This window comes from Argentina silus (assembly GCF_951799395.1).
Source record: "Argentina silus genome assembly, chromosome: 19".
NCBI classification, from domain to species: Eukaryota; Metazoa; Chordata; class Actinopteri; order Argentiniformes; family Argentinidae; genus Argentina; species Argentina silus.
In genome coordinates, this window is record NC_139673.1 from 13938115 (window position 1) to 13965616 (window position 27502).

Below are 27502 nucleotides of genomic sequence, written 5' to 3' on the forward strand. Positions count from 1 at the left end.
TAAGATGTTCTTCAATTTATCATGAAACACATCATTCCTTAAGAAAAAGTTGAGGCAAGACATTGGTGTATCTCCAGGATTATCACAGAGAGCTCTTACCTCATTCCTCAGCCCTGTGTGTCTGTGTGTGTGTGTGTCTGTGTGTGTGTGTGTGTGTGTGTGTGTGTGTGTGTGTGTGTGTGTGTGTGTGTGTGTGTGTGTGTGTGTGTGAGAGAGAGAGAGAGAGAGAGAGAGAGAGAGAGAGAGAGAGAGAGAGAGAGAGAAGGAGAGAGGGAGAAAGTGCAACGTGGTTGCTAAAGGAGCTTCTCTGCTCTGCCACAGTGTCATGTAGGGGATGGGAGGGATTGACCATGATGGCCAGGAGTTTGGTCCTCATCCTCCTATTGGCCACCTCCTCCACAGTGTCCAGGGTGACACCGAGGACATAACCAGCTTTCCTAATAAGCTTGTTCAGCCTCTTGGTGTCACCTTCCTTGATGCTGCCCTCTCAGCATACCACCACATACAGCACTGCGCTGGCCACCACTGACCTCTAGAACATGTTCAGCAGAGTCCTGCACATGCCAAAGGACCTGAGCCTCCTCAGGAGATAAAGCCAGCTCTGGCCCCTCTTGTACAGGACATCTGTGTTACCTGTCCAGTCCAATTTATTGTCCAGGTGTACCCCCAGGTACTTGTAGCTCTGGACCACCTCCATGTCCTGTCCCTGGATGGAAACAGGAGACAGGGGGACCCTAGTCCTCCTAAAGTCCACCACCATCTCCTTTGTCTTGCTGATGTTGAGTAGCAGGTGGTTCTGCTCACACCACTCAACAAAACTGTCCACCAGTCTACTGTACTCTGTCTCCTGGCGTCCACTGACATATCCCACAATAGCAGAATCGTCCGAGAACTTCTGCAGATGGCAAGTATCTGTGGGGGGCGCCAGTGCTGCTCACCACTCAGTCCGACACACATCCCTGCAGCCGTACAAACTGAGGCCTGTTGGTCAGGTAGTTTGTACTCCAGGAAACAATGGGGGAGTCCACCTGCATTCTCATCAGCTTATCCACAAGTAGTAAGGGCTTTATGGTGTTAAATGCACTGGAGAAGTCAAGGAACATGACCCTCACAGTGCTGCCCGCCTTATCTAAATGGGAGTGAGCTCTGTGTAGCAGGTAGATGATGGCATCATCCACACCAATGTCTGCCTGGTAGACAAACTGCAGGGGGTCCAAGGATGTCTTCACCAGGGGCCTCATGTGTGCTAGCACCAGTCTTTCCATGGTCTTCATGATGTGGGATGTCAAGGCTTCCCCTTGTCCTAATTATGGGATGCATTTCTCAAGGTAGGATATGAGCGTTTGTCAATGATAACCCAATATCTGCAATGCTGATAGGTTATGCAATGTGTGCAGTATCTGTCCATCTTACAGAGGCTATTTGTCTTGGCACAATTCCTAATATTAAACTCTATCTTTCTCGGATGTACAATGTGTAGTGTTATCAACATAACACTATAATATACAGATCAATGCTATGCGTTTACCACATCCGAATGATCTTATGGAAACTGTGCAAGCATGTCTGCAGCTACTAAGGCCTGTCCTGATTATATTCTAATCTAAGAACAGAATAGTCTACAATATCAGTGTTGACCCGCTGTCCAAATGAGATAAAAGTCAAGCCCTCTTTACGCAGATGTCCTTTGGACAGCATTTAATAGCTTTTATGGAACAGGGTCAAACGCCACCAAGAGGCCCAGTGCCAGGGCCTATAGAGAGGACTAGCATACTAAAGGCTGCATGAAAGCCTGCACTTAGAAGGGAGAAACAACACAGAACCAAAGCAAAGTGCCCTAATCTCAGTTGATCAAATCCAATTCATATCCATTCATATTCATAAGTGAGAATCATATGACATCCAAGGACAACTGAGATGGCCCTCAGGCATACTGTATGTCTGTCAGAGATAATATCACTACATCAGGGGAGGTTGGTGGAGGTAGAAATTGCAATCTATGACACCAGTATCTACACCAAACAGACTCTAGGGTAAAATGTTTTGCTTTTCAACAATGTTTTGCTTTTTACTGTCAGCCCGGCATTATCCCTTGGGAATTAATAAAGTGCATTGAATTTGATTTGAATTAAATCTAATTCAATTTAGAAGCACTTGCTTGAACCTGAATGCAGGGATTCTTCCCATGGTAAACAAGCGATGAGGTCTTTTTAAAATTCCACCCTTTACAGTACTCAAGACACATGCAGTAATAAGCCTATTAAGTAGAGGGACTAATTCAATTTGAGGAGAGCCACCAGCACTAATATAAAGCACATCATCATCAAACTGAGCTGGGTGGACAGTGTACCGAAATACCTCCACGACAGCACTTTTTATGCCGAGGAGCCCGAGGCAGCGTTCTGTCTGCTGGCAAAGCCATAATATTCCTGTCACATTTTACGGTCGTCGTTTTGAGAAAAGCCAAGTAAACAAGGAGAGGGGGAAGATAAGGAGGAGGAGGAGGAGAAGAAAAGGAGAGAGGTGGAGGGATGTTGCTGTGTATACTGCAGAATGTTGTGAATGAACCAGCAGACAGGCTGGGTGAAACTAACAAGTGGTTGCTATGCAGCGGGAGCGAGCGTGCTTGCTTTTGGAGGGGAGGGAGAGATAGAGAGGCAGAATGATAATGAAGAGGAGGAGGCTGCGAGCGAGGGAGTGTCAGAAGAGAGAGAGGCAGCTTCCCTGAGAGGATGCACAGGCTGACCACAACAGGTCTCTCTCTCTCTCTCTCTCTCTCTCTCTCTCTCTCTCTCTCTCTCTCTCTCTCTCTCTCTCTGTGTGGGTGGATAGCCTGTAGGATCTAATAAGAGGACTATGGACGGGTCGATTGGAGGCTCTCTGTGTGTCTGTGTGCTCCAGGAAACAAGAGTTGTCCAGTAGGAACAGCAGCAACAGGTCTGAGAGGATGAAACTATAATGACGGTGAGCTGCCTGCTCTTCCTCTTCACACAACCACATCTCAGAACCTGCCAATACAGGATCTCTCTCTCTCTCTCTCTCTCTCTCTCTCTCGCTCGCTCGCTCTCTCTTTCCTCCCTTCTTCTTACCTTCACTATATCTCCTGCTCTTTTTCCCTCTCTCTCTCTCTCTCTCTCTCTCCCTCCCTCTAGCCACCTGCTGCTCAGACACAGTCTTGTGTTCTTAAGAGAGGGTTGGGAGGACTAAGGGCTCATTGTGTTTCCATCATTCCTGTCATCATGTTTTGTCAATCACCCTTCCTTGGCTTGATGGAATTATGCTATGGGTTTGGCTTCTGCTCAAAAGCAACAGGTAGAGAAGTGCATAATCATGCATAATCTACTAGACAAGTGATGTTTTTGTTAGATATCCAATTGCCTACAAGGTTATTGCAATTCATGTATTTAACAGGGGGAGTTTTGGAATCGTGCATGATTGCACGGCTGTGCTTTTGATGTTGTAACTGTTGCCACATTTGTGCAGTCTCTCTCTCTCTCTCTCTCTCTCTCTCTCTCTCTCTCTCTCTCTCTCTCTCTCTGTCCATGTTTGGAGTGTGCTGATCAGTGGAATGCACAGAGAGAGATCGGAGACTGTGAACGTTCTAAAATGTCTTTGATGACATATTCATAGAGGAACCTATTTGCAGACAACTTTCTATATACATGGTGGTTAAATGGTGGTTTCAATTCACGCTGTTCAATTTTTCATTTGCATGTATGCATATCTAAACAGTTCTCCACATTTTCAACTGTCGAGCTAGGGTATGTCATGAATATTAATAACAACGGTATTGTTATTCTCAGACCGTATTTCATTAATAACTCATTCTCTGAAAATAAATCCATTCCCTCTGTTTCACTGATTCTTGTCCAGGTAGCATGCGGGCTTCTGTGAGCCTGTCCCTACCACAGTAGCGATGAGGTGCCTGGGTGTTGGTTTACCATGTGTAGCGTCCACTACAACCACTCCCACGCTGCGATGAGTGGTGGCGATATGATGGCGTACTCTCTGTCGCTGGAGCAGGGGACGACGTTTGCCTTCGTGGGGATGCTGCTGCTGTTCCTGGGGCTGCTGATCGTCAGGTGTTTCCGGATCCTTCTGGACCCCTACAGCAGTATGCCCTCCTCCAACTGGGCTGACGGGATAGAGGGACTGGAGAAGGGGACGTTTGAGTACGCCCTCACCTAACACAGGAGGACACACACGCATGCACGCATGCATGCACGCATGCACGAGCGCACGCACACACACACACACACACACGCACGCTCTCTTCCTAACTCTCTCTCTCTCTCTTTTATATACATACACACACACACACACACACACGCACACAGTCACACACACTCACATGCACCACGGCTCCGTCCCCTTTACCTACCCCACAGCCCCACTTTGACCTCTGCACCTGGCATCCAGACACCAGTAAAACCTCTCTGTTATAAATTTAAATCTGTTTGAAACAGTGGACAGTATGTACAATGTGTGTGTGTATGTGTGCGCGTGTGTGTGCGTGCTGTGAGCTCGGTGTACAGTGTATTCATGTGACCATGTTGCTGGTGTTGTGAAGGAGGTGGTCTCAGGGAAAAGGTTTGTCTGGCCAAGATGAAGCAGGGAGACAGATGGGTGTCCCATGGCTCGTACACAGAGTACGATAAGCTGTTCTGCACAAGAGTGTTCGGATGTATACAGGGTAACGCAATGTCTTTGTGAACAATTTAAAGAGCAAACTGTTTGTTCATCCTCCGAAAGGTTCATTCTGCTGCATGTTTATATGGATGGAGCCTTTCAATGGAGACTTGTTCGTCAGTCCCACAGCCTGATCGAGAGATGTGCAGACTGTGATTTACATAATATACATGGTGTTACTGTCTTCTAATCAATGCAAAAACTGTTATCGGTACTATTGTATGTACTGTTGCAGTCTATAAGTGAAGGTATATGTTGTCACAATTCCACATTTAGTTGAAGATTCACATAACAACTGTCTCTGAGGACGGGGCTAAACCATCCTAAACCAGACGGGGCTGTCAGTTGTTGAGTCTGAGCCAACATTGGCAGATCAGATCAATCAGATACAAAATAAAATAAAAAAAGGAAATGAACAGTGAAAAGTTTGACTGTCATCTCAGCACCATTTTTTTTTACGACGTGGGAGAGAATCTGTCACTACCTGTCTGCAGAGGAAAAGGTCACTCTGGATAATATGTCTGGGATGTCAATCAACACTGCACGTGCCTCACCCTCCTCCTCACCCTCTTACCCTCCTCTAGACAGAACGACAGACCTTACAGAGACAGGCCGAATGGACAAACTGAAAAACTGAACAGACGGACAGACTGGCTAAACTCCAGTGTTCCTAGTGCTGTGAATCTGCCTTAGTGTGACCTACCATGGGTTTACGTATGTGCCTTCATCTAGAGATAGAAGAGCACCTGCAATGAGTGTGTGTGTGTGTGTGTGTGCATGCGTGTGTGTGTGTGTGTGTGTGTGTGTGTGTGTGTGTGTGTGTGTGTGTGTGTGTGCATGCGTGTGTGTGTGTATGTGTGTGTGTGTGTGTACGTGTGCACACCATGTCATGATGACAGCAGACTACTGTGTGTGTCTCCTCACTTGTTGGCTCTCTCATTACTGTGGATTTGCTTAAATTGAATTAAAGATTTTCTTGACTTCATTTTCCCTATGCTTTGTGTGTCAATGCATTTTATAGAGAGTTTTTAGAGAGTTAAAATATCATACAATATGTGTACATCTGTAAAATCAAAATGTGCAGACGAAGGAGAAAGATGTACTCATTGTTACCTGTATAGGTCAAAACAAATGCCAGAGGCTCAACATCATTCTTCATACCAGGAAAATATCAGACCTTTTCCCCATGTCTCTGACACTCCTATCTATCCAAACCAAAATGCCTGCAGCCACTGGGAGAGAGAGAGAGAGAGAGAGAGAGAGAGAGAGAGAGAGAGAGAGAGAGAGAGAGAGACAGAGAGAGAGAGAGACAGAGAGAGAGAGAGAGAGAGAGAGAGAGAGAGAGAGAGAGAGAGACAGAGAGAGAGAGGCAGAAAGAGGGAGGGCAGAGAGAGTGGCTGTGCTGGTGTTGGGGTAGACAGGCAGGCCAGGCAGACAGTGGGAGTGTGTGATGATAAGGCAGATCTTTGTTGGCCTTCACCTGGGTCTACCCCTCACTGGCCTGGCCTAAAAATGCTTTATTTATTTCAGGAGCCTATGAAAGTCGAGCAGAGGCGGGATGAAGATACTGCTTCATCCTGCTTCAAAACAAAGGAGCTGCGTGCTAGCCATTGAACCATGCCCATTGATAATTAAAGAATAGGTTATATCTCAGTCTGCCAGGCACTCAGCAGAGCTCCGTATGGAGAAACTCCTTCCTACAGTAAAGGGGAGCTGTTGCCTAACCCAATGGCTGTACTATGGACCTGGTTGATTACCTACCACTATAAATCATCATTATTATTATTATCTCTGGTCTTCGGACCTCCTGTCCTTGCCATGTCGTGACAAGACATGGCAAGGACAGGAATCAAGGAATCCCACAATTATATTAGCTGTTATATTAGCTGTGAGGCTTTCATGTGTGTTTGGATGAAATTAATCAATTCAATAATAATTGGCCTCTTTTGCGCGCACACACACACACACACACACACACACACACACACACACACACACACACACACACACACACACTCACACACACACATATGTGTAATGAAGCAATTGTTAATCTTAATCAATTGCACCTGATAAATGCTATTTAGATCTGTCTAATCTGCCATTAAAGACACGTGCAGGAGTGTTTTTCTCCGTCTAATATGACCAAGGTCAGATAAGGAGTCATTAGGCGGCCATTCAGGGTGGGTATACAAATCATTGGGTATCAGTAATAAGGAAGTCTACCTGTGAAGGTGTTTTAAAAAGCAGCCTCAGGAGTCAGGTGCCTTTACACAGAAATGCCTTGAGGATATTCCTCTAATCTGTAGTCTCATATTAACTCTCATTTAGACCTTTAATATAGATAAGAATTAGCATATCTTATCCTTTATCTTGAAGTTTTGGTTGATAGGACATTCATCAAGGCTTCGCAACTTCCATAACCGTTTAATTGTTCAATGCTGTATTTCATATTTTCATAATCCATTATGAAAGTACATGTCACCACATGTCAATCTGAACTTTCCAGCTGATATTTTCGGTGCCTTAGGTCATTGCATATCATTAGTGTGACTTTAACCTCTAAAGTTTTCCGAACCACTTTACCAGTTTTCCTCCAGTGTGAACTTCCATGAGCAGTTAGTTAGGCACTGGATGATTCATCCCAAAGGCTCTCTTGTTCAGAGGAAGTCTAACCACCGTCCCATAAACCGCCACCAACAGAACAACATGTGCTCTTGCCCAGCACCACACAATAATATTAGTGATCAATTTTAGAGCCCCATGCAATGTGAGCCTTTATCTCTCCTTCGGCATTTATGACTTGGTTAATCGTTAAACAAAAAGCTTTGTGTCCCCTGGGATGTACCAAGGACATATTTGACACCCCAGCCAGGTTTCAGAGGGTAGATCCATAGGGTTGGCCAATAGCTGCCAGCCAGTGTGTGGCCCAAGGACTGAGAGGGTATAAAGGAAGGACCTCCGGGCCAAACTCAGACTATATGACTAGTTGGAACCAGTAGGAGGAATTCTCTTACTGAGCTTTGTGTCTGCACAGATAAACAATTTCATACTCGTCTGTGTACAAGATCTCTAAACTGCTGACTATAGTCCATCCAACCTCATTGGATGACTGAAGACCTTTGGTAGCCCTATTTCCTCCTTTGTAACTGTTTGACATACAGAAGCAGCTCTAAGGAGCACCTTCTGTGTTTCTGATGGAGACATACAAGTCAAGTGGAGGGGAGAACGTCAACCCTGCCTTTGAGAGGTCCGGTGATGAGCCCCCCAACTACGAGGAGACCTCGTTCCAGGGGACCACAGCTAACGTTAACGGCTACTCTTACAGCGAGCACCGGGCGATTCGACAGTCCGTGGTCAGTGCGTTCGGTCACGACACACTGGACCGAGTGCCGAACATAGACTTCTACCGTAATGCAGGCAGCATGAGCGGTCACCGGGCGGTTCGACCATCCCTGCAGGAGCTTCATGATGTGTTTCAAAAGGTGAGTGTGTGTGAGTCACACCTGCATCTGATTTGTACCTGTCTCTTCATACCTGTGTCTGTGTGACCTCTCTATCTTTCTCTGTCTTGGATCTACAGACCTATACCAGTCTCTAAATACATGTTTTCTCACACAGTATCTGTCTCTTCCTCACCTGCATAGACAACTGTCTGCACTCTGTCTCTCTCTGTGTCTCTGTGACACAGATTTCGCTCAAGCAGACACAATGATTCACCGCCAGTCATCTTTGTTCTAACTGAAGGTGTTAGATGGCCTTGAGCTTCAGGGTCAACTCATTCTTGTTAAAGATCTGTTTCTGAAAGAGACGAAAGGGAAATGAGTTTTTATAGTGGTTTAATCATTCATATCATTCCCACTACTTTCATTGACTGCAATTCAACAACAATCATTTCACACAATAACAGATTGTTAACGACCTGAAGTGAACATCCGTCAAAGACAAGATAAAAATAGATGCAATTGACACATAGAGTTTTTACAGACGTACGTTTTTACAGATTTTACACCTTTGTACACCTCAGTGTTGTTGACAGATAAAAGTGGTTGTAAGTCTGAGGCTTTAGTGGTTGAACCCAGTCATCTTGGGACGAGATCTTAACTTGGGCACTTCACATGTAGCAAAGAGTGAGGTATCAAAATTACACCGCCCCACTCCCATTGAAAGTCTATACATGTATTTCTGCTAATATCCTGGTATTTACATCACCTTGATAACGTTTGTTGATCTTAACATCACATCATCCAAGATGATGTTGAAAGTTCTTGTGAATATCCACATCTTGTCATACATTAGAAAAAACTTTCCATCTTGTCCAAATATCAGTGTTGATAAATAGAAGGACTTACTGTCCAAAGTAATGTCACATTATCTCTGGATTTGTGACATTCTGTTCCAATTGAACTTCATCATGATAGGATGTATGTGAGGTTGAGCTGTTTGGTTATTGTGGTCCTAACATTGCATGTTCTCTAAGATAAAATAAGAAAGTGTTATTCAAAGTCAACAACAGTGCTTATCATAGCATCAAGTGGGAAAGGCTAATCTTTTCATTGCCGTGGAACACATCTTGAAAGATTAACTCACTGCTGTACGTTACTGCCTCATTTCGAAACCATTCCTGTACTACCCTCTGAGATTCATAACTTTGAATTCTCTCTCTGTCTACTTTCTTCTGCTATGCTTCTAATCTGCTGTCACTCTCCACTTGCGCAGGCTGGAGCAAGTGTCCGGAATTCTAGATTATTTCATTTGGGGGCCCTTAGACAATTGCGTGGCCCTAGTCTATCACCTACTTCGCCTATGTTTCGGGTCGGCCCTGGTCCAATATGACAAAGTAATGCTTTGTATCCAACGTGTGGATAATTTGCCATGGAGGACCATGATATTTTGACTAATTGTGCCACTAAGCTTGGTTTTGGCAAAAGGTGGAACTAAAACATCGATACCATCCATATTACATCACTGTCAATCAAATCCCTATACTCCTCATAAGAGGGACTTGCACCTACGGTCATGGACAGTTGACATTAGCGTGGTATGATCATATAGTGTCTCTTGTGACCATATATGACCATCTACTGTAGGTTTTCTGGAGAATGAGATGTGCATAGGTGGTTCAGAAGAGATCAATGTGACCCAAGCCTGTTGCAATCACAACCCTAAAGCAAGAGCTAATAAACACCCTGGGTTTATGAATAATAATTATCGGCAGCCAATACATGGTTCACACACACACACACACACACACACACACACACACACACACACACACAGACACACACTCTCTCTCTCTCTCTCTCTTTAATACAGTGTAATTGATGGAAATTAGAGAAGATGAAGCGTAAGGGACCAAGTTTCTTGCCTGGCGGCAGATACTCATCAGTCAGCATTCCATAAGGTTCCAAAAGGTTTAGATTGGGTTCACCCTGTTCCTTCTCTCTCTCTCTCTCTCTCTCTCTTCCTCTCTCTCTCCCTGCCTCTCTCCCTCCCTTCCTCTCTTTCTCTCCTCTATCACCCGCAGTAAGCGCATAGTCCTCAAGGACAGGCACACAGCATAGTAATGCGTCTGCAAACATTTATAAATCTTCATCAGAATCAAAGCGCACGACTTCTCCCTCCTCTGCCAATCCTCTCCGCTGGGTTAGCAGGGGGTCGGGAAGGAACATACACAAGGACATGCCGTCTCTCTCCTCTGATTGATGTCGAAAGAAAACATTCTAACTCTGCTTTGACCTACCACTCGCTAATGCACTATAAAGCTTTTGAACTTGAACCTAAGAGTACGCCCAAAGTTCTACTGCTCTGCCAATGCTGCTTCCCTTGATCAAATCAAAGCTTTACCTTGAATAAGATTAAAGCAAAGTTATGCATCAAAAACTAAAATGATCTGTATTCCAAATGTATTACTTTGAACTACCAAATCTGCAACCTTTCTACCCTCTCCTCTTTTCTGCAGAATGAAGGGATCTCAGTGCCGGATACGGTGGAGGACAACGAGGGGAGTGATGGGACCCCCTCTGATGATGTGGAGTCTATCATTCCTCAGAAGGAGAAAGGAGGGGCCGTAAAGTTTGGCTGGATAAAGGGTGTCCTGGTGAGTGGGTCGGGTGTTTGGGCTGCTCAGAAAACGTCATTATTTCACTCTTGGTTACATACCAGGTTTGGTGAACTATGGTGAGACCCTTGAAGTGTTGGCTACCAGAGCTAATGGCCCTTTCTCAATTGTTGAGAAACTCGATTCCTCGCATCCTCTCCTCCGTCCTCCACTCGCTTCCTACACAAAATGCATTGGAGGAGAAGATCTAGGATCCTCCCCTGAGATATTCTCCACCAATGCTCTTTGAGAAGGAAGCGAGTGGAGGATGGAGGAGAGAATACAACGGATGGAGTTTCTAATAATTGAGAAAGGGCCTAATGTCTCAATGTTGTTGATACAAATATCTCATTTGAGATAGAATGACTATGTGCATTTGCCTTACCCTAACCCCAAGCTGTACTGAACCCTTTCCTCGCTGTTGTCCTCCCCAGGTAAGATGCATGCTGAACATCTGGGGGGTGATGCTGTTCATCCGTCTGTCCTGGGTGTTTGGACAGGCTGGCTGGGGTGAGTAGGCTAAACCTGGCCCACTGAGATGTCATCATGAACCGTATGTTCCTCCCTTCTTTATGGCCCACAGCAGTCTGCACACAGGGTGAAGACCCTTCCATTAGAACAGAACACAACAGAATAGAATAGAGGCATACATATCAATGATCATTCAATATAGAGTGAGTGTCAAACACAACTAACCTCAGAGTCCAATGCACCCAAACCCAATGTGACTCTGCAGGCCAGCTCACACAGGCTCATTTTAATACTAATGGTGTTCTCTGTGGACAGAGTAGATAGACCCTCTGTAGAGTGGAGCAGGTTAGCAGACACATGGAGATCAGAGGGTGTCCTTGACAGGTCAAACACCAGGAAACACTTAGAGCACTCTTAATGAAGTGAGCCCACTCTGGGAATTACCCGTGTGAACAGACCAGGTGTATGGATATTAATATTAAATGGATATTAATGTGTGTGTGTGTGTGTGTGTGTGTGTGTGTGTGTGTGTGTGTGTGTGTGCGTGTGTGCGTGTGTGCGTGTGTTTCTAATGGACTGACCGGCGCTGGCTGTTTATGGACTGTAACTAATGGATGTGTGTGTGTGTGTGTGTGTGTGTGTGTGTGTGTGTGTGTGTGTGTGAGAGAGAGAGAGAGAGAGAGAGTTGTAGCCTCTAGCCTCCAAGAACGCTTAGTCTTGAGAATGGGCAGTTTGAGACGCATCATCGATTTTACGCTGTTCCTCAGGGTGTTTCACACAATGTGACCAAACTTAACCCATGATAGACCACATACAGGCCTGAGGTTCTCTCAATGGCTGAACAACTCTACATATACATAGAATAAATGATTGTGTGTATTGTTTGCAGGTCTGGGGGTTGTGGTCATTCTTCTAAGCTGTGTGGTGACCACCGTCACTGGTCTATCCATGTCCGCCATCTGCACTAATGGAGTGGTCAGAGGAGGTGAGTGATCGCATCATCAACCTGAGACTACACCTCATCCATACAGTCAGACAATACAGCCACAACACTGTATATGCAGTACACTCACACCAGAGGAGGCTGGTGGAGGTAGAAACATGTTTGATACCATTCCTCATTCCATTCCATGTATTACAATGAGCCCGTCCACCGACTTCTACCTCCACCAGTCACACACAAAAGCATTCTTGTACACATAGTGCTACATGTAGCAGTGCTATTGACTACCAATAGTAGCCAACAACATTTCTCTGGCTAATGCAGTCCTGCTCCTTTCAGCACTAACAGCACAACAGGCCCACACCACTGCAGAACTGCCTTAACTCAGCCGTCAGATGTCTTCTATCATATCAATGAGCAACATAATGTAAAATATTTAACGTTGACAGCTTGGAAACACAAGTTGACACATGAACACACACCCTATAAATTATATAAAAGTTAATGATCTGACACAAAATCAATGAGTTCCTGATGGGATGGGATCAGTCTGGAGCACAAAAGGCCCAGAAAAGGCACAAGGTTAAAAAACTACACCCAGATGTCAACTCCCAAAACCCTCACTGTTACATGACATACCCTGATATGAAATGAAATCAATGGCTTGGTAAACTGGTGATTAATCATCAACTGTTCGGTTTGTGTGTGTGTGTGTGTGTGTGTGTGTGTGTGTGTGTGTGTGTGTGTGCATGTTCCCAGGAGGGGCGTACTACCTGATCTCCCGCAGTCTGGGCCCAGAGTTTGGTGGCTCCATCGGTCTGATCTTCGCCTTCGCTAATGCTGTTGCTGTAGCCATGTATGTGGTGGGCTTCGCTGAAACCATGGTGGAACTCCTCAAGGTACGCGCGCACATGCGCGTGTGTGTGTTTGTGTGCGTGTGGGGGGGGGGGCACATTTGGTGTTTAATTGATTAGTCGAGTAAGTTCAGGTGTGTCGGTGGAACAAAAGCCTGCACACACCCTTCAGCTCTTTAGGGCCAGGATATCCTCTTCCCCAGATCGCTCACTGTTCCCCACCTCCCTCCCTCCCTCCCTCCCTCCCTCCCTCTCAGGACAACGCAGCCATCATGGTGGATGAGGTGAATGACATCAGGATCATCGGTGTGATCACGGTGGTGCTGCTGTTGGGGATATCATTGGCTGGGATGGAGTGGGAGGCCAAGGTGAGACACTGCCACTGGCACCATGAGTGTAACACTGAACACAAGGTCAAACTCTCAGCCCTCCCATGGCTCTGTTAAAAAAGAGAATCCTGTATAATTATTTATGTCAATGGGACTTCAAGGTTAGATTGTGGCTAGCTCGATAAAGATTGAAGATTTATGCATTTGAAGTTGAAAATGATACCCACTGTAGCATAATGTACTCACCACTCTTGCATCCATTTAAAAGCTTTCACTTTACCTTACATCAGGCAATTAGGGCCAGGAGTTTGTCCTGACCACATGTCCTAACCTGGAAGAACTTCTGGCCAATAGACATAACCAATTCCAGTCCAATAACCTGTGTCTTTCTCTCCCTGGCACTGTAGGCCCAGCTAGTTCTGCTCGTCATCCTACTGGTGGCCATAGTCAATGTGTTTGTGGGAACATTCATCCCCGCCACCGATGACAAGAAATCCAAGGGCTTCTTCAATTACGATGGTGAGGGAACACAGTCCAGACCAGGGGAGGCTGGTGGAGGTAGAAATTGGAGGACAGGCTCATTGTAATGCATGGAATGCATTCCTTGTGCCTGTCCTCCGATTTCTGCCTCTACCATCCTCCCCTGAGAGAGACGTTGCCTCAACATGCATAGAAAATATGCTGTTTCATAATCTGTATATTTATACACTGTTGGTGTTGACACATTGACACATAATCGACTCTCTCTCTCTCTCTCCTGCAGCTAACATATTCATGGAAAACTTTACGCCGGCCTTTCGAGGTGGAGAGTCGTTCTTCTCTGTGTTCGCCATCTTCTTCCCTGCTGCCACAGGAATCCTGGCTGGAGCCAACATCTCTGGGGATCTGAGGGTGAGAGAGAGAACAAGAGCAAGAGAGAGAACAAGAGAGAGAGAGTGAGAGAGAGAGAGAGAGAGAGAGAGAGAGAGAGAGAGAGAGAGAGAGAGAGAGAAGCAAAAAATGGTAGGGATGGACCATTTTCTCCCTGAGAACTACAGTACAAGTCGTGCATAACCTTTGCAAATGTATAGAACCTTCCCACATGTACAGCTCTTACCATCATCATCCAGGTCCTTTACTGATGACTAAATGGCCACTTTTAACTAAACTGAGTCTTTTGTCATTGTTGTCCTCTAGGACGCCCAAGATGCTATACCTAAAGGCACCCTCCTGGCCATCCTCATTACTGGGATCACTTACCTGGCTGTGGCTCTCTGTGTCTGTGAGTACATTTAACTCAACTCAGCTAGTTCTCCTGAGGGAACTTTTTGTGTCGTGATTGGCACATACCAAACTGTGTGTAGTGAAGTGTTTTATAATTGCTTACCCTGCATTTCATTATCGCCCATACTCTTATTAAGCACATAAACCAACCACTCAGTGCATTACTTCTGAAGTGAATTAACTGGGGCGACTTTCTCTAATGCATATCTTAGTGAAGTGATACTATTAACCTTGTCAGGAAGATTGGGATTTTAATAATGGATTACTGTTTATTTCAAACAATACAATACAGTTCTTCCCTGGAGGCCTGAGGTGTCTCACTTAGAAATCAATAAACACTTGAGGACACAAACCCCCCTCCCCATGTGCATACACACTCATGCACCTTGGTCATTAGTCTTTGGTATCGATTAGGCTTAATCTTTGGTAAACTCAAATGATACTACATTCCCAAATTAATCCAGCCCTAAGAGCTATTCTGTTCTGTTCTGTTCTCTCATTGGTCAGCTGCCACCGTTGTCCGTGACGCGACAGGAAACAGGAATGACATCTATCCCTCTAACGCAACGCAAGAGTGTTTCTCTAACGGTACGGCAGTAGTAGCCTGTGAGCTGGGCTGGAACTTCTCCTCCTGCGCCATATCCAGCTGCAAATTTGGCGCCATGAACAACTTCCAGGTACTACACCACACCCCAGTACAGTCTGAAACCCTGCAACAAGCATATGGTGCCTTGTGATGTCATTGTGAACTGTGTACTTACCCCATAAAGGTTCCATGTGGTAAAAGACACTCTAGTTTTGTGTCAGATTAAAGGTGCAACATAGCAAAATGCAGTTTTCAAACATGTTTTCGAGGTCTGTCACAAAAGTGCTTTACAATAAGTTGAGCCTCAACCAAAATGTGAAATTCGAGTATATATGTGCAGCATATGATAGCGGGATATGCTGATTGTTGCCTTCTCGTCCAGGTGATGACCATGGTGTCTGGCTTCGGCCCTCTCATCACCGCCGGAACCTTCTCTGCCACCCTCTCCTCTGCCCTCGCCTCACTCGTCAGCGCCCCCAAAGTCTTCCAGGTCAGTCACATATTAAAGGTGGAGGAAGAGTGGCAATGAACTGCAATTAAAGCGTAACATCACATTACTACAGAAGAGACTCTCAGAGTGTACAACTACAGAATAATGAAGAAGAACTGTATTACTGTACCTCAGGGGAGGCTGGTGGAGGTAGAAATCGGAGGACGGGCTCATTGGAATGCATGGAACGGAATCAGAAATGGCATCAAAACCATTTCTCATTCCGTTCCATGCATAACAATGACCCTGTCCTCTGATTTCTACCTCTACCAGCCTCCCCTGCTGTACCTCTAGTCTCACATTAGTTTTGGAAGACTGGAAGCCGTCACCGTACCTTAGATAGCTGTATAGTCACACACTCCTGTCCTAACCCAGCTCTCCCTCCTCAGGCACTGTGCAAAGACAACATCTACACAGCCTTGCAGTTCTTTGCCAAGGGCCATGGCAAGAACAACGAGCCCATCCGCGCCTACGTACTGACCTTCATAATTGCTACAGCCTTCATCATCATCGGTCAATATAGTTATTGTCTATCTATCTATCTATCTATCTATCTATCTATCTATCTATCTATCTATCTATCTACAGTAGCTCAGCTTAATCCTCTATTCTGATTGGTTTGTGTGTCTGTAGCTCAGCTGAACGTCATCGCTCCCATCATCTCCAACTTCTTCCTGGCGTCGTACGCTCTCATCAACTTCTCCTGCTTCCATGCCTCCTATGCCAAGTCTCCAGGTGGGTCTCTCTCTCTCTCTCTCTTTTACACACACGCACACACACTCACACCCTGCGGACAGCTGCACCTGTACCCTCCTATCAGCTTCTGACAGCCGTGCTGACACTGGTGGTTACCATCACACTCAAACACACACACACACACACACACACACACACACACACACACACACACACATTTCTCCATTGTTCCTGAATTGACCCGAATTTGGGTGTGCCCAGACAAAATGCACTTGAAACATTTCCAAATTGTCTATAGCTGCTGACTGTTGTGTCCTGTGATGTCTTCCCTTCGTAGGATGGAGACCAGCATACAAGTACTACAACATGTGGCTGTCCCTCTTTGGAGCGGTGCTCTGCTGCGGTGTGATGTTTGTTATCAACTGGTGGGCCGCTCTCCTCACCTACATCATCGAGATCTTCCTCTACATCTATGTCACAGTCAAGAAACCAGGTGAGAGCTGCAGTGTGTGTGTGTGTGTGTGTGTGTGTGTGTGTGTGTGTGTGTGTGTGTGTGTGCGTGTGTGTGTGTGTGTGTGTGTGTGTGTGTGTGTGTGTGTGTGTGTGTGTGCGTGTGTGTATGTGTGTGTGAGTGAGAGAGTGTGTGTGTTTACCATGTGATTCACCTGTGTTGTTCTCCTCAGCTGTGAACTGGGGTTCGTCCACCCAGGCTGTGACGTTTGTGAGTGCAGTGAGCAACAGTCTGTCTCTGACGGCAGTCGAAGACCACGTAAAGAACTTCAGGTAAGGACCAACATCACAGAGATATAGCCGTAACATACTGTACAGCAAGCTGCGGCAGTTATCTATTGTGTTTTATTAGATTTAAGTGGCAAGTAGAAGCATATCTACTTGTCTGTTCATTGTATCACATATGTAGAAGTAAAGCCTTGGATTGTTCTCTTCCCCAGGCCTCAGTGTTTAGTGCTAACTGGGGCACCAAAGAACAGACCAGCCCTGCTGGACATAGCCCATAACTTGACTAAGGAATATGGCCTCTGTGTCACCTGTGAAGTCTTTGTGGTAAGAAATGCAGCAACAAAGTAATCTTTTAAAGTACACTTTCCAGTGAGTCACAGGGCTTCAACCATCCCACACATCTATACAATACAAATGTACAAATGTCGTCCTTCATTTGAAATTAGAAAAAGGTAAGTCGTCTACAACTAATTGTACAGCAAGATTGTTACAGTGTGTATATGACGCAGCAGGGAAATATCAAGTATCTTCATGCCTTAAACTGAGATTAAGGGGCAAGGATTAAGGGAGTCCTGAATCCATCAACCCCATGACCACATGTCTCATCTCAAAGTCCTCAGTTAGGTCTTTCATGTATCTACAATTACATTACAATTACTCTAGCTCCGAGACAGAAACACACACACACACACACACACACACACACACACACACACACACACACACACACACACACACACACACACACACACACACAGAGCCCAAAATAAGGTGACCTTGACATGATGTAACCTCCCACCCCATCCCAGGGTCCTAGAGCCGAGATCCTTCCGGAGATGAATGTTAGCATGGAGAAGAACCAACTATGGCTCAACAAGCAGAAACGTAAAGCCTTCTACGCCGCTGTGGCCTGTGACCACTTCAGAGAGGGAACAGAGAGCCTGCTACAGGTGAGACTTACGCCATGGCTTGTTAACTCTCTGTGATTGGTACACTTGAGGGAAATCCATTGGCCTATCAAATTCCACAATTGACTTATCTCCATTACTCTACTATTGGTCTTTTGAAGCAGACAAAATTTAAATCTGAGTATCTAAAGTTGTTGTTGGCCTCGACCTGTAAGCACTCTGATGTGAACTGATTCTGTTTTGATAGCGAAGCAGGAATCCTTTTTTTTTATTGGACCTTCACTTAAAAAGGAAAAGAAAAAAAAGATGAACGAAAGATGTTTTATTGAGTATTTCTTGCACATTCAGAGTTCTGGCCTAAACCGGTCTGTCTGAGAGTATCTGGTGCGAGCCGGTGGGAGAGTTAATGAGAGAGCGAGGAGACTGCAGTGTTATGGCCCAGGCTATCACAGCAACTGAGATAAGGCCAGGGTGCCTCGTCAGGATTGCCCACTTCAAACACAGCAGCAGATTAAAGCGCTATAATTGATTAACACTGCATCGGATGAGGCCCTGCAGACAAAGGCAGATCTACTGAGAGATGTGGCAGTTGAATTGGGTTGTAAAACAGGTCCTTGGTGACTTGTTCCACTAGGGAATAGGTATTCAGAACGTTTGTTGTTTTGGATATTACTTTTATATCACTTTGATTCATATCACTATATTTCTGAAAGTTTGTGATAGCCTATAGTGGTACTGTGGTTGTTTCAGTGCCCGTAGTTGAACACACTGGTTTGGACTTACTTCAAATGACTTAAATGTCCAATGTTTCTTCTCAGGCTACTGGTCTGGGCCGTCTGAAGCCTAACATCCTGATGATGGGCTTCAAGAAAGACTGGAGGACGTCAAAACAACCTGAAGTTGAGACCTATGTGGGAGTGCTCCAGTAAGTTACACACACACGTGCACACACACGTGCGCACACACGTGCGCACACACACACACACACACACACACACACACTTCCCTAAATGGTCCCACATTACATTGACATTCCTGTAATGCAGTAGACTCCAAGTATCAATAATGCACAATAAGTGCATTTAAAAAAGGAGAACAACCACATAATTCATACAACTTAAAAATAAACCTTGCTTTGTTCTCTGTGTGTGCCAGTGATGCGTTTGACTTTGAGTATGGAACAGCGGTGCTGAGGATGAGCCAGGGGTTGGACATATGTCACATCATAGAAGCGCGGGGTGAGATTCACACACACACACACACACACACACACACACACACACACACACACACACACACACACACACACACACACACACACACACACACACACACACGTCCCATGTCATGGAAGCTGAGATAAGTCATGTTTGGGTCCTAATATACGTAACATACTTTCTTATAGTAGGACACGTTTAGCCTGATCAGTCGGTCTGATCCTACTTTAGCTGACATGTTATCTTGTCAGGTTACAACATACAGTAGTGTTTAAGAAAGTAGTCAGAAGCAGAAGCAGTCAGCTTAGTTCAGTGTCATTTTATGTCACTGTGCTTTATGAACATACCTGTTACAACTGTCTAAGTACACATTATCTAAGACAAACAACAGAAGTCATCTCCTTGGATCTTCTGGTTAGTCGCGTGGTTTCACTGATAACAACCCCAAATTATGTATTAACTATTGATAACATTCATAGCATTGATAAGGCGTAGCTCTTTGGTCCATAGATTACAGTTGATGTTGCTGAAATGAAGGTCGGGCGAGTCGCCTATCTGATCAGCTTGTATCAGAAATAAGTTGAGTTTCAACTGTCAATGCCACTGACTGCAGTAGTCTTCAGATCCTGGAGGCCCCGATGTAAGCTAGATTTTGACTCCAATTCAGTATCAGTTTGGTTCTTTCACTGTATCTGCATGGTTCCAAGACACAAATGAACTCGAAGACAGATGCACAGAAACATCTACAGTAAAACAGTTAATTTGCCACAATGATTCAATGACAGTATTTGGCCATTTCATTCCGCTTTGATTGATAATGGGAATGAGTGGTGGAAATGAGAACCTACATTGAGACTGGGTACGTAGAACAGGAACTAATGTGAGTGAGCTAATCTGAACTGCCTCTGTGTTGCCCCCCAGAGGAGATGGTGAAATCTGCGCAGGGACAGATGGATCTGGAGAACGAGGTGCTAAAGAAAAGGAAATCGCTGTTCAGAAAATCCTCGAAACAAGTGCTCACCACCCGAGGTATGATCGAACTCCACATGCTGCTTAGTAGGATGGCAACTGCTCCCTTGTCCCTTGTCTTAATAAGGATCTACGAAGGAAGAGAGGCATTGTGATGTCTCGTCTCATCTCTTTCTCTCTCTCTCTCTCTCTCTCTCTCTCACACACACACACACACACACACACACAGACACATAGTGCTCTAAAAGCCTCTTCTAAAAGGCATCACCTCCTCGACCAAAGAACACATTTAACAAATGAAACCGACGACACGTCCGACAAACTTTTTTTTCTGCTCACCAACCAGAAAGTACACCTCCCGTCCTGTCACGAAACAATCGAATCAAATGTTCGTCTGTGAGAAAGTAATCCAATAATACAGTCACTCTCATCGTCCAGTGTCTGGGACATCTCTTTAGAGAATTCCTTCTACTCCAGACAGCAGTGGGATCTGGCTTCTCCCTAATACACACAAGCCACTCTCATTTGTGCTTCTGACAGATAGACCTGGACATTTGAATACTGTTGGTGCTGTCATTGAGAAGTTTGACCTGGGGACTGACGGACATCCCTGCTTGCATACGTTATGAATGTTGTGTCTCTTTTTCCCCCCCTCCCCCCTCCCATACCTATCTCTCCTCCTTCTCTCACCCCTCCATCCCTCTCTCTCGCCCTCTATTTGACCACTCCATTCCCTTCCTTTATCTCTCCCTCTATCTCCTCCCTCCAGTATCAGTGACCACCCCCCAGTCCCCACAGGCAACCATTGTGAACGACAGGCTGGTGGAGAGCAGTACTCAGTTCCAGAGGAAGCAGGGCAAAGGCACCATCGACGTGTGGTGGATGTTTGATGATGGAGGTAGACCACTTTAAGCACCCATCTCTGTCACTATACATCAAACGTACACACGCACGCACGCACGCACACACACACGCCACACACACACACAAACAAACACTACAGAGATCTACTATACATCATTGCATCATGTCTCACTAATACAGAAACAGATATCAAACAGGGTAATTGATATCTTCAATGACATATGAAAAAACCTGTTTGATGATGAAAGTGAAAATCTGCCATAGGACCCCAGCCTCTATCTGACAGATAGCATCAATAACTTAATAACTCTCTTTGTTTGTCAGGTCTGACCCTGCTCCTCCCCTACATCCTGACCACCAGGAAGAAGTTTAAGGACTGTAAGATGAGGATCTTCGTCGCAGGGCAGCCTGGCCGCACCGACCTGGACAAAGAGGAGTGAGTATAGGAGAGGAAGACTGATACAGAAAACACATCATGCTATATGACCTGTCATTACATGATTTAAACACTAGGTTAAGTGAAAACTTAGTAGTCACCATAATCACTCTTTCATTAGGTAGGTCAGCTTCAAAGACCACAACTGAGTAAACTTAAATATGTGATCGGCATACTTATGAAAGACAGGGAGAAGAAGTGATTTGGGGAGGGGTCACTAGTTGTATAAGGACGATAAAAAAAACAATCAGGAACTCCTGATCAAGTAAAAAAAAATCACATCCCTAGTAAACCACGACAAAGACATGTTAGGACCAGGCAATTTAATAGGCCTTTAATAGGCTGTGATTATGAATACTGTCTGACTCTTGTCTGTCCTTTGGGATGATCACCAGTGTGTGACGCTCTCTTTCTCTCTCTGTCCTGTAGGATGAAGTCTCTGTTGATCAAGTTCAGGATCAAATGTGACGACATCCAGGTCCTGGATGACATCAATGTCAAACCCAGCACAGAGAGGTAATTCTTCACTATCGTTCTATTTCATTTGGTTCTTTCCTTATTCTATGCCTGTTGAGGTTTGAACCTCTTTTCAAGAGAGACCTGACAAAATGCCTGCAAGGAAGGAGCATAGTGTACACAAATACAATCATATTGTGTCACATCATCACATGACCCCACAGGAGACTCCACATATTCCATACCCACAGCTGACCAATCACATGGGATGGAATAAGGACATTTTAGAATAACAGAACAAGAAAGGTGACAGGTCCATTTAGATTCAGATTCCATTCATTGTCCTCACATGAGGACATTCATTTTTACAGATAGAGATACAACACATAGTATCAGAATAGTTCTGAAAATCAGGAACTCCTTAGGAATTGGTCAAAATCCTGTCTCTCTTCCTCCAGTTTGAAAACATTTGAGGACATGATCGAGCCCTTCCGTCTGAATGAGGGTTCAAAGGACACAGCTCAGGCCGAGGCACTGCGGAGAGACAACCCCTGGAAGATCACTGACGAAGAGCTTGACACCTTCGAGGAGAAGGTACTGTTGATATTATACTGATGTAGGCAGACTGCAGTAAGCCAAGATAGAGACTGATCATATGGGCCCCATGGCTCAGTAGGTATGAGCAGCACCATGATGGTGGGTTTCAGTTCTGCATGAGTCAAAGAATATACAGTAAGTTGCTTCTGATGAGACTCTATTGAGACTGTTTGCACACTCCTTCACAGACCAACCTCCAGGTGCGACTGAACGAACTGCTTCAGGAGAACTCCAATGAAGCCAACCTGATCATTGTGTAAGTACAGTGAATAGCTATGTTGTGTGGACTGTGAGTTTTGAGGACATTAGAAGACAGGTATGTCAAAACCAGAGCCAAAGATAAGTCTAGAATCTTTTTGAGCCTTAATAAAACAGTAATTCTGATGGTTTAATACTCTCAAAGAACTATAAAACTCTCCAAGGCTACCCAAATGTATGGTGAGCTGTAGACCAGATAAATAGTGATCTATGGAAGCTAATCCTGTATTCCCCTCTATAGGAGTATGCCCATCGCACGTAAGGGCTCTGTGTCTGACCACCTCTACATGGCCTGGCTGGACATCCTGAGCAAGAACCTCCCTCCCACCCTGCTTGTCAGAGGCAATCACAAGAGTGTACTCACCTTCTACTCCTGAGCACCTCCTAGGCTCACCAACACGGTGGTCACTCCATGGCCATGCTACAAAGGACAACAATGACATAATCAGACAAATTGATGAGCCACTTGTTCTTAATTTAGGGTTAGGGTTAGAGGGACAGGTTGGTGGTTAGAAAAGTGCCGCACTTCTGTCTCTTTTAGCATGGACAGATAGTGACATCCCTGCCCACCATGGACACAGGGACACTGGACACAGACATATGGACAAGGAACTGCCTAGAATGGGTCACAGTTACATTGGCAGTGGCTATGCTGCCCTCTGTTGGAATTATACATTTAGTGCAACATATGTTTGTAATATTCTTCTTTTCTGGGGGGAAAATGATATGTGCGCACAAGGTGTAGTAGGTTAAGAACATTTTAGCAAATGTGATGATAAATAAACTGATTGGAAGGCATAACTATTTTTATTCTATTCAAATGTTGACAGTGGTGTTAACTTGATTTCTTAAAATGGGAATTTGTTCAATATATAAGACTACGAAATGGTGCATTGACTTTCAGAGCATTTAGTGTACACTCATCGTTCAGTGACACAGAACTGTAAATCCATGTATGTCCTGTATTTTGTCAATATAAAGATGCTGATTTATTTCTGTTTCAACTATTGTCTTTTTCTGTTAAGACTTGCTCTTATCATATTCAACTGTAATATTGTGTCATCATAAATTGACATATCATTTTAACTAATAAAATTGAGTTATTCATATATCTCCTTGTTATTATCATCATGAACAACCATGCATTGACCCACTGTGAGGGGACTGATGGATTGATAAGAATAGGCTTGACATTACAGAGTAAAATCTTGCCTTAAAATGATAGCCTACATTCTGTTGGTTGTTTACTGTTGTCTTGTAGTAGACATGCTACGTAAGCCTTCCCAGAACAACCTGAACTAGCTGGGACACACTTGATGGGGGGTAGGTGCGCTACAATACACACAATTCTGAACCGTTGTCGCATAACATTGATGAACTATGCATAGTTGAACTCGATGCATTAGCATTAGCGTCGATGCATAAATAACATCTTCAATCTCTCTCTCTCTCTCTCTCTCTATATATATATGTATGTATTTCAGTGTGCATACTAGTATGTATCCATGTATATATCTATTTATAGCCTGAAGGCAGTAGTGCGCGGTGACATAAGATGTTATTCGATAATCCTCGTAGGTAACTAGAATTTAGCCGGTCATGATGACAGCTCGCCAGTGCACGTACCGAAACCTCTTTCTCTCTGACAGGCAGTCAGATGCGCAAAACATAACCGGATGATACATTAAATGGTCCGGCTACTCAGCTGACTCTAAAACGGGGGAGTGTACAAAGCTGACTGCTGTTGTCTGCCTGGCTCCGCTAAATAACAAGATGGGGCACGTTTTTGTCCAGCAAGCACACTGCTTGCGATGTTATTCTTCGGTTATGGGGGCAGTTTATCCCCTACTCTCACGGAGGGCACTACACCTGCATTCTCAAACGTTCGCCGAGGGGAAGAGATTTGACAAGTCAGGTAGCTAGCTCGCTTTTTAATTTATTTAGGTCGAGCTACCAGCAGCTTCGCTTGCTTTTCTATCTGGCTAGCGTTAGAGGCTACTGCTAGGGATATCTTTGCTTATATTATTCCTACGTTGTAGTCGTTGCATTCCAATGGTTTTTATATAGATATAATTTTCCGTTAGATTTCCGTGTTTATCTGCTCAACTTTTGTAAACATTGTGACTTCTCGCAAGACTTTGATTTTCGCGAGGCTTGTCAAAGAAGGAAGTATTGCCATGGTTACTTCAAGCCATCATTACAACGTTGATTATTTTTTCATTGTACACAATTGTACATTGTACAGGTGCATTTTCTCAAAAGTGTAAGCACAGTATTGACAGCTAATGCTTTATTAACCCATTGTAAAATCATTTTGAAAATATTAAAGTCATTTTGCGCCCCGTGAGGGCGGAGCAAACTGAATTTGCCGGGTAAAAGGTTGGCGCGAAAATGTGTTTGAACACTGCTGTTCTGTCCTGAGTCTGCAGAAGGCTCCAGTCTATTTTAAATAATTCCGTCTCAGTAATCTAACAATTGGTTTTAGATTTTGGTTTTTCGGTTTTTGAATAGAAACACTTTGAACCTCATACGTAAACATGCCTTGCTCAGAAGTTACAGATGCTCCAGCCGTCTCTCCACTGAAGAGGACAAAGACTGAGGCGGTGACACATGTCCAATCGGTGCTCAAATTCGCCAAACTCTCCGAGCATGCCACTGCTCCTACCAGAGGGTCTGCTAAAGCTGCAGGCTACGACCTGTACAGGTGGGTCAACTTCAAATAGTTTTTATTCGTGTGATAACTGATAATGACTGCACCAGGTCGAGGGCTATTACTTAGTTACTTGCAAACTAAGTTGCTTTTTTTTTTTTTTTTTTTTTTTTAAGTTGCTCAGTTATTAACTGATCATTGATATTAGTCTGAAACCCAGACTGATTTTGTTGGTCACATATGTTACCTGTATAGCTGAAACAGTTTGGAAGGAAGCGTAGCTAGCTTGCTTTGCATGGGACCACACTGGTGATTGGTTGAAGCAAACCAGACTAGCTATTCGCTAGCTATATTTGAAAAACATACGTTTATGCATTGTGTCCATATCTCATTTACTAATGTTATTCGCATTTCCTTGCATTGTGTACTTGTATGCAATGACAAATAAACGAACTATGAACTATTATGTATTCTCAATCCAAACAGTGCATATGACTACTCCATTGGACCTATGGACAAGGCCATAGTGAAGACAGACATCCAGATTGCAGTTCCCTCAGGCTACTATGGGAGAGTTGGTAAGTGATTAGTCTTCCTGGTCTAAAATGTTACTGTAATCAATAATAATAATTTGTTTAATGTGGGCTGATAATATTACAAGCCTATATTCAAGTGACAAGTATGGAATCTGTTCATCAATGTTCTTGTAAATGGTTGGCTGCCTTAACTGTTGGGAGAATCTGAAGCTGTCATTTTAACTTTCTGTTATTTCCACAGCTCCTCGGTCTGGGCTGGCAGCAAAACACTTCATTGATGTCGGTGGTAAGCCAAACCTTAAGTTTTAGATAAACATGACTAGACGCATGGACTGATGGGATGAAGGGGGGGTCACCTGCTATGTTCTTACCTGTGTTTCTATTACCTACAGCTGGAGTAGTGGATGAGGACTACAGGGGGAATGTAGGAGTTGTGCTGTTCAACTTCAGCAAGGAGGCCTTTGAAGGTAAGAGCGCTTAAAACATTTCTAATAACAAATAATGTTATATTTAACCTTTCCTCAAATTCAAATTGAAGACCGACCACCAGAGTTATGGTCATTGTTATAGAGGTTTGGTTTCCTCGTGTGTTGGAGAGTAAAGCTGCGGTCTGTTGTCTCCTCTTGTCTCCCAGTGAAGAAGGGTGACCGTGTGGCCCAGCTCGTCTGTGAGAGAATCTGTTACCCAGACCTTCTTCAGCTGGAGGTATGTGATGTCATCACTCCTACACCTCTGTGATGTTCTTCAACCTGGGTCCTGGAAACCCATATGGTGTGCAGGCTTTAGTTCTAGCCCACCACAAACAAACTTTAGCTTTAATAAGACAAATGATTAGAGCCTGTCGCTCTCCAGGACCAGAGTTGAGTAACACTCATCCATCAGCATAGCACTTTCAAGGACACATTTCAAGCTAGATTCACCTCTAGGAGTGAATTCCTGTAGTGCTGTAATTTAAGACGTCTGCTTCTCTTTGTGTTTCAGACTTTGGATGAGACGGAGCGTGGAGCAGGGGGCTTTGGCTCGACGGGACGCAACTGAAACCTCACCATGTTAAGCTAGTGTTTATTTGGTTAGGGTTAGAAACTGTTATGAAACTGTTAAATTTAACTGTATAAATAAACTTGATTTTTTTCTAATTGTTGATTCATAAATGTCTGCCAACTTTACATGAACATTGCATCACCAAATAGTATGAAATCATCTGATTTTACATTTAATATTTGTTCCCTGAATTACCACTGAGGGGTGCTGTAGGACCATGATTACAGTTCTGCTATTTGCCAAGGGGACTCCCCTGAAGCATTTCTGCCATCAGCTTCCACAAGCTACTCCTTGCATCCTCTCCTTTACTTAACCTTTATTTATCCAGGTTAGTCTCACTGAGATACAATCTCTTTTTCAAGAGAGACCTGGTCCGAGCAGCAGCCAAAGAAAACAATATTTCAGACAATT

At 44.5% G+C, this 27502-nt stretch overlaps 3 protein-coding genes across 5 annotated transcripts; all 3 read left to right on the plus strand.

Annotated features, from left to right (window-relative positions):
• Positions 1–3942: 3942 nt before the first annotated feature.
• ctxn2 (cortexin 2) lies at positions 3943–4188 on the plus strand (the record flags this gene model as incomplete). The annotated part of the gene is made up of 1 exon (XM_083691583.1): positions 3943–4188. The coding sequence occupies one exon, from the start codon at positions 3943–3945 to the stop codon at positions 4186–4188; it is 246 nt and encodes an 81-aa protein (XP_083547709.1).
• A 3698-nt stretch (positions 4189–7886) lies between these two features.
• On the plus strand, positions 7887–23241 carry slc12a1 (solute carrier family 12 member 1; the record flags this gene model as incomplete). The annotated part of the gene is made up of 26 exons (XM_083691649.1): positions 7887–8174; positions 10652–10789; positions 11224–11299; positions 12150–12245; positions 12963–13102; positions 13315–13425; positions 13794–13905; positions 14150–14277; positions 14563–14647; positions 15157–15326; positions 15618–15725; positions 16115–16238; positions 16359–16460; positions 16759–16914; positions 17105–17204; positions 17372–17483; positions 17969–18109; positions 18886–18992; positions 19223–19305; positions 20206–20313; positions 21023–21151; positions 21442–21553; positions 21983–22069; positions 22468–22603; positions 22795–22862; positions 23106–23241. 26 exons carry the CDS (start codon positions 7887–7889, stop codon positions 23239–23241), a joined length of 3153 nt encoding a protein of 1050 aa, XP_083547775.1.
• An 880-nt stretch (positions 23242–24121) lies between these two features.
• dut (deoxyuridine triphosphatase) lies at positions 24122–27186 on the plus strand. Of its 3 annotated transcripts, none has more exons than XM_083691675.1 (7): positions 24122–24187; positions 25415–25568; positions 26001–26092; positions 26292–26336; positions 26443–26517; positions 26685–26755; positions 27032–27186. In XM_083691675.1, exons 1-7 carry the CDS (start codon positions 24181–24183, stop codon positions 27086–27088), a joined length of 501 nt encoding a protein of 166 aa, XP_083547801.1. In that variant the 5' UTR covers positions 24122–24180; the 3' UTR covers positions 27089–27186. The 3 variants fall into 3 exon arrangements, with proteins under 3 accessions (XP_083547801.1, XP_083547799.1, XP_083547800.1); XM_083691673.1 differs by lacking the exon at positions 24122–24187 and adding an exon at positions 24598–24779; XM_083691674.1 differs by lacking the exon at positions 24122–24187 and having other exon boundaries at positions 25070–25568.
• Positions 27187–27502: the final 316 nt, after the last annotated feature.

Bases quoted from the DNA above. Each gene is read 5' to 3' on its own strand.
- dut (XM_083691673.1), top strand. From the start codon at position 24,638: ATGGGGCACGTTTTTGTCCAGCAAGCACACTGCTTGCGATGTTATTCT. The intron at 24,780-25,414 runs GTAGCTAGCTCG...TGCCTTGCTCAG, and splicing joins GAAGAGATTTGACAAGTCAG to AAGTTACAGATGCTCCAGCC. The intron at 26,518-26,684 runs GTAAGAGCGCTT...CTTGTCTCCCAG, and splicing joins CAGCAAGGAGGCCTTTGAAG to TGAAGAAGGGTGACCGTGTG.